At 38.9% G+C, this 7,500-nt stretch overlaps 2 protein-coding genes across 3 annotated transcripts in view; both read right to left on the minus strand.

Moving 5' to 3' along the window:
* Positions 1-3,343, minus strand: part of LOC137990980 (uncharacterized) — a 24,241-nt gene extending 20,898 nt beyond the window's left edge. Inside the window, exon 1 of the mRNA XM_068836106.1 lies at positions 2,773-3,343. The gene's annotated coding sequence lies outside the window, so the exon portion shown is untranslated. The remainder of the gene's footprint in view (positions 1-2,772) is intronic.
* LOC137990981 (uncharacterized) overlaps positions 1-7,500 on the minus strand; it is a 13,430-nt gene that overhangs the window by 5,099 nt on the left and 831 nt on the right. Inside the window, exon 1 of one of the 2 annotated variants that reach the window (XM_068836107.1) lies at positions 3,361-3,526. The exons of the other annotated variant lie outside the window; for it this stretch is intronic. Within the exon in view, the coding sequence (XP_068692208.1) occupies positions 3,361-3,421 (61 nt within the window). The 5' untranslated portion in view covers positions 3,422-3,526. Of the gene's footprint in view, positions 1-3,360; positions 3,527-7,500 lie in introns of those variants that run through there. 2 annotated transcript variants of the gene reach the window in all.

Genomic DNA, 7,500 nt, shown 5'->3' on the forward strand with positions numbered 1-7,500 from the left:
TCTCCAAGAAGTGTCCATTCTTGTGTCACAATACGGGCATTCACTGAAAAACTTCTATCTGACTCAGCATTCGATTGCGCAAGAATAAAGCCCTGATTTGACAAATTTTGGAAGAGCTGAAAATCGTGGCCCAGTCCTACCAAAATACTTGAAACTGAATACAGCTCACCAGAAATGGTCAACACGTTGCCCTTTTTTTAATTGCTCAACATCTTGGTCATTAGAATAAGTACGCGTGATAAAAGTGAGCAAGATTTCAAAATAACTACATTTATGGATAATGAAATGCTTTTTCAATGAGTTTATTCAGAAGATCATCATCATGTTCAGTTGAACATAGTCAAGTGAACTACATTACTACAATCAGCCACAAAGCTTTTTGACACATGGTGTTTAAACAGTGCCTTTTAAGTGTAAAATAACACTATAATCTGAATCATGCAATAAATTATGATAAGACCCCCCCCCCCCCCCCTCCTTCCCCCATTCAATGTTGCCTATTTGTATCTAAATATCCCGGGAATCACGCTACAACATTGTTTGGAGGAAATGGGGCGAATTGGACTAACTAAGAAGGCTAAAAGATAAAAGAAAGGTAGTTGGTCAATGTGTCAACAACAGGAGCCCATGACTAGGAGCCTCCCAATGCATTGTATCCTTGAGTCAACCTTTGAGCGTATCTTTCTATTTTTAGAACTAATCCTTTAGCAGGTGACTCACGTTTACAACAATTTACATCAATTTGCGCAATTTGCATACATTGTTTTTGCTATTTTTGTCTTTGTTCCATGCACAATAACTTTATTCTGATTGGCCATTCTAAACAGTGCGTGCAGAGCCGAAGAACTCGTAGCGTTCTAAAAATAGAAAGATAAGAGCAAAGGTTGACTCATAGGGCGTGTATAGGAGAGGCATACAATTTGGTTTTATCAACGGAGTTGATAATGTAAATTGGCCACCGTACAGAGATTCTGAAAGCTGACGTTTCGAGCGTTAGCCCTTCGTCAGAGCGAATCCAAGAGAGGCAACCTCCTACTCATGCGCTCCTGGTCAACAATTTTGTCGCTGATTGTAGAACATGTAAAGTGGGTACACAAGAAAATTTGACAAAAATAAAGTAATTATATACTACTTGCTTAATCCTGAATCTTCGTCTGAAGCACATGACTATAATTTTATTTTCAATTCTGTAACACACATTGGATTCACCAGCTAAAAAATAGGAAAAATAGGAGGTTTCATTTAAAAGATAGGAGAAAATAGGAATGTGCTAAAAAAAATAGAATAAATAGGAAAAAAAAAATGGACACCCTGCCCCGGTTGCTGCACCGGAGCGGAAATTTCGTTCCGGTGCGAAATCTCGCCACGGTATCATATAAAAGAGGAACGAACACTCGTTCCGGTGTGAAATCGGGCTCCCGGTGGGCTGGAACGGGTAGAACATGCGTACTTTTCCTGATAGACGCCATATTTGCAATTTGGATTCACGCTAGTATTTTATCGATATGTGATGTCCCTCAAAGTAAACACGATACGAATTCACCGAGTCATCAAGAAGTCACCCCGTTGTGAAACTAGCGCCGGGGCAAGTTTTCTCATGTAAAACCCCTTAGTTGGTACGACCATTTTGCGCTTATAATGAGTGCAGAATAAATGAGAAGAGATATATTTGAAAATGATCTGTTTTTGTGCGAGTAACTCCTAGCTGTAAACCATAGTTAACGATTCTATAAATTAGTCCAAGCTTAAACAGCATGAATTATTTATTCTCAGAAGAACTTTGCTGTGCAATTCTGTCAATTTTATTTGTCTGCATCAAACGCGGTATGTTGAATTCCTCATAATTTAAATCTCTGGTCCGATCGCGTTGCTTGCCTACTGTCAATTATTGTGTGACTTTCAACAAGAGCGTTTTTGCAAAAACGGAGTATCTAATAAGCGTCCAACGGTTCCAACGGTTCCAACGGTAAGAGAAACACGACTCCAATAGCAGTGACCATTTCAGTGAAGTCGATACAGACGAACAGAATAAACATTACTCATGCATCTTTAAAACTGTTTTCAATTCACAGCCTTTGATTCAAAAACTGACCTTTTATCATATGGCCCGCACGGCCCCGCGCGCGCTTTCATTGCAAAACTATTGGGAAAATCCCCATATGAGGGCCGTACGCATTAGCGCGAGCAGGGCCGGAAAAACCCGTACGGCCCTACTAGGAACACGTACTGCTCCGTGCGATGCAATTTTAGAGGATTTCGTCGCATTTAAACATCCAAGTAATTTACAGCCAGAAAAGCGAATGCAGACAATAGATTAGATCAATTTTCTGTGCAGATTTTTGTTTTTTGTTTTGTCCTAACATCATCTTCTGACTGCTCATAAATAGTGTAAAGAGACCTTATAATAAAATGCTTATTGACTAAGTTTAGGTCGGGCAGCACGGGAAAATATTTGGCCCTCGGTCATGGCGCACGGACCTCGCTGGGTTCTGTCAGTACGCCATGACAACTGGCCAAATATTTTCCCGTCCGGCCCTCCCATTCAGTCAATAAGTACATATTATATAATATTAGTCGAGCTTTGAAAGAAAAACCGGAATAATAACCTAAAGCACGGTTGTTGCTATGTACACCGTTTTGTTAAAGTGCCCAATTTGAAGGTGATTCTTACTAATTGTAGTTACTTTTTCCGGCTTTATTGAACCGTGATCGACCTTTCGGACCTGTCTTACTCTAAATACCTGCATTTAGTCTCTCAATCCTTTGGCTTACCTCTTCTATGCAGTCCACAGTCTGTAATTTACTCTTTGGTTTCATACGTATAACTTGTCCTGCGAGCACCCAGGCTAGTTGTGCACTACAGAACCGTATGAAAATTCACTCGGACGACCCATCGATCTCGGGCCAAGAGGCAGGCGCTTCCAATGAAGTTTAGCTTTTGTATTCAAAATAAGTCATATCATTTTTCATTGATTTATATTTGAAAGGAGAGTTCATGGATTTAAATCTTCCAAAAAATATGGGATAATTGTCATTGAATTCACTCATGCCTCGTTAGTGGAACGACTGCAAATTTTGCGGCATTTTCTAACAAGGAAAGACAGGCTTCAAAGTCGAGTTTGAAATGAAAGTAAAACCAAAGAATTCTCGATTAAAAAATTGGGTTGATGCTGGTGGCAAATCGAACTCGGCCAAGCAGCTGAATTGGAAGTTCTCGGAAAATGTACTGCCTCCGCTTAAGTGAAATGATTCCGTTGTGATACAGCTACATTTGGGGTCTTTTTCGTGCAGAATATGACTTATAATAAAAGAGAAACTGTTGTTATAACACAAGTCATGAGGCATAGTTGGCATACGAACCTGTCGAAATCAACAATCCGAGGGTAAGCAAGGAAAAGACACACAGCTGGGACGCCTCCATCGCACACACTTCGGGATGTGTACGTTGCTATGCTTGTAAGTTGATCCTTGGCTCATATTTTTATTTGTCGTTGTCTGGTCATTATCATATTTTACCATATTCAAGCTCACTTCTTATTTGGGCATATTTTGAATCAACAAGAATTGTGTTCGTTCTGGTTGTTTATCTGAGTATGTAAGAAAAAGTAAATTTAGTTACTGAACTACATCAAAACCTGAGGGGGGTGACTAGAGTAGTCGACTCCAGAAAACTCAGCTTTTCACCGTCCAACTCTCCCGAACAGATATCAACCCTTTGTGAAGGTGGATGGTCCGATTTTCACGAACACACGTAAGTTGTTTCGTTTTTCTCTGTTCTTTGAAGGCAGGCTCCTATAAAAATTCGTTTTTGGGACATCATAGCCACTACTTGCATAAATGGGAGCTTTGTTGCGCATGTAACTTAGTTGGTACGACCATCGGAATACGGGTTTGGTTTTGCATCACTTCACCCAGTGATTGGTTCATAGTTCTCGCGCCTTTTTTTCAAACAATCAGAGATGAAACCAAAAGCAATCGTGGCTAGCGCGTGCACATTTTGCTTCGCTTTGTATCGGCTACGAGTAATTACTTCGAGTTTTGATTGGTTTACCGGATTGTCTCCGTCCTTTTTGATTGGCCAAAGTAAGTACTTTGGTTTTGGTTTTACGACACTCATTTGAAAACCGCTCTAGTAGTAGTAGTAGTAGTAGTAGTAGTAGTAGTAAGACTTTATTTAAACACGGAAAATCATCAATTAAGCTTTACAAATTAGAAACTAAAACTGTTTACAAGATATATTTGAAAATGATCTGTTTTTGTCCGAGTAACTCATAATTGTAAACCATAGTTAACGATTCTAAAAATTAGTCCAAGCTTAAACAGCATGAATTATTTATTCTCAGAAGAACTTTGCTGTGCAATTCTGTCAATTTTATTTGTCTGTATCAAAACCTGTATGTTGAATTCCTCATAATTTAAATCTCTGGTCCGATCACGTTGCTTGCCTGCTGTCAATTATTGTGTGACCTTCAACAAGAGCGTTTTGGCAAAAACGGAGTTGCTAATAAGTGTCAAGTTCTGGTTCCAACGGTAAGAGAAACACGACTCCAACAGCAGTGACCATTTCAGTGAAGTCGATACAGACGAACAGAATAAACATTACTCATACATCTTTAAAATTGGTTTCAATTCACAGCCTTTGATTCAAAAAGTGACCTTTTATATAATATTAGTTGAGCTTTGAAAGACAAACTGGAATAATAACCTAAAGCACGGTTGTTGCTATGTACACCGTTTTGTCAAAGTGCCCAATTTGAAGGTAATTACTGGGTTGCCGTATGGCAATCCCAGTCGGAAATTGGGTAGATTTCCGTTTTCTTTTTTTTAGTTTTTTTTTCCGTGTCGGTAAAAGTCTTGCCTGTCACTCCCCTGGTAAGTGGTGTCTTTGTGCATAGAGCCTTCTCAGCGTATTTTCTTAGGATCGAGAGGGTAGTGGAACTGCGTAGATTTCTCTGGTGGACACAGTAGAATCATTAACCTATTGTAGCCTGCAATGGCGTCGAAAGTCATGTAACGCGAATGGCGTTTTCGTGGATCCTTAAACAAAATATACCCTTATGGAGCTCAATAATGGAAAGTCAGTTGGATAAACTAGGCAGGCGGTGAAAACCAACACCTGGAATCTCAAAAGCGACGAGTAATGGACTTCGACAACAATCTGTCGCCCGTCGATGCAGAAATCAAAGTGAGCTGCATTTCTAAAATAATATTTACCAAGTGTGCTGTTATGTAGAACACTGAAACCAAATGGAAAATTCTCTGGTAACTTATGGGCTCAACAAAGACAGAGAACGAATCGAACACCTTAAGTGGATCTGTGATCAACTCTGCACAGTCTTCAGGTAAAAAAAATTGGAAATGTGACAGCCAAGAATTATTTGAAAGAAAGCTTGTCGTCTATTTTGTGCTTCATTATTCAAGGAAAAGGTTCTTCATGGAAACGGTTTGATCCTGAAATTTTAGTTTGTTGTAATATTGGGCATATTTGACCAGATTGAGTTTTTTCTCTTCACGCACGTAATGAAATAGGAAGGGGTTTTTGCCTCTAATAGCAAATATGTTGTTTGTTTCAAAAAATTGTTCGCTGGAAAAGGTGGCCTTTATGAATTCATCATGTTTCATGATATGTGTGCTGGATAGTTTTTATGGCAATAATAAAGCATTTTCTTGTTATTCAAGGAAAATGTTCTTCAGGAAAGGGTTGAACCTGAAGTACATGGTATTTTGACACGATTGAGTTTCTTGTCTTCACGCACACAATGAAATAGGAAGTGGTTTTCGCCTCTAAGAGCAAATATGTTGTTTGTTTCAAAACATTGTTCGCTGGAAAAGGTGGCCTTTATGAATTCATCATGTTTTATAATATGCGAGCTTAACTGAATAGTTTTTATGGCAATAGTAAAGCATTTTCGTGTCAAAATGAGGTTAGCGTTTTTCTGTTGTGCTAACTTAATTAAATATAAATATACATTGTGCCTCGTGAGTTTGTTATTCTCGATAACCAGCAATGGAAAGTCATTGCAACGCGAATGGCGTTTTAGTGCATCTTATGTTGTTTGTTTCAATAAAATGTTTCGCTGGAAAAGGATTCTGTGATATTTTCTGCCTTTGTGAATTATAATATCATGTTGTGTATTGAATTTTCGAGCTTAAGGTTGAAACGTGATAAAGGAGGATATTTTTAGTATTGCTGTGTAAGCAGGAAAGGTTTCATGAAAATAAACAGGTCTGTTGGAAGAGTGCTTGAGTTTGAACAAAATGAGCCCCAAAATCAGCAAAAAATTGTGACGCCCGTGAATAATAAAGTAGCTGCTATTTCCAAAATGATGGAATTACCTTGGTGATAAATGACCTCGTCTTGGAGAGTAAATTTTTGACTTTGCAGAAACAATGGTGGGCGATTGTGATCTTTGTTTTGAATTTGCTCATTTATTGTCAAACTTTATAACACTTGACAGAAAAAGAAACTTACTAAAACCCGGTATCTTGCCATCACTTGACACAGATGCTTCACTGTTTGGCAAGTAAACATGCCGCGGTAACTTAATCACGGCGCCCGCTGAATTCCGGCGATGTCACTATCGATTTGCGATTAATTTGTGCAACCAAAACGTACAATAACAAAATTGAACGAAGCAAAAATCTCCCAAAATGTTTGTCGCTGTTCGTAACTGTTTATATTCTATATTCACGGTTCAAAATTAATGTTGTTTTCATGTTGTAAATATGTTATTCTCGAGCGACCGTCCTGGAAACTTCCTTCTGCTCTTTCTAAAAACTGTGTATCAATATTTATTTACTTTTGCATCAATATTTGTTTTTGCATAAAGCAAGCTAACAAAATCTGTACCTTGCTGAATTTGCATTTGTTAACGTTAATAGTATTTTCGGTCCAATGCTTCTGCTTTACGAAGGGGTATATGTCAGATGCTCAGAGGGCACGCGTAAACTTGTGATGAAAAGAACGTTATCAACAACTCAGCCCAGAAGCCAATGTTTCTCACTTGCCATTTATTTTCTTCAATCTTTCTGGGTTCAGTACTTTGCTAGTAACCACATGTCTTCTCAGGCTATTTACCCAAGGCTTCTACCATGGCACTTAACTACAATGATAGACAATACCAAAACAATATCGTGCACTGTTAGAGCTACATATTACGCAAGGACAGATCTGTTTCGTCGTACGAACGTGTGAGAACCTGTGAGCCAAAGGGCCTCTGCTGGTATGACTTCTGGGTGACCCCTTACATGGTTTTAATAACCCCCCAACAGAGAAAAATCGCACCATTTCAACAACGGCGTTCAACAACGGCGTTCGTTAATCGAGCGTTCGATGATACCAATCGTTCGGTAATCGAACGTTCGATTGGGTTCGATTACCAATCGTTCGGTAATCGAACGTTCCATTGGCAAAATTTTATTGTGAGTTCGATTACGTTCGATTTAGTTCAGCACATTGCCGAACTGTTCGATTGGATAAGTCGGGCTAATTGTAGCGTG

The sequence above is a fragment of the Montipora foliosa genome, chromosome 2 (genome assembly GCF_036669935.1).
Source record: "Montipora foliosa isolate CH-2021 chromosome 2, ASM3666993v2, whole genome shotgun sequence".
NCBI classification, from domain to species: Eukaryota; Metazoa; Cnidaria; class Anthozoa; order Scleractinia; family Acroporidae; genus Montipora; species Montipora foliosa.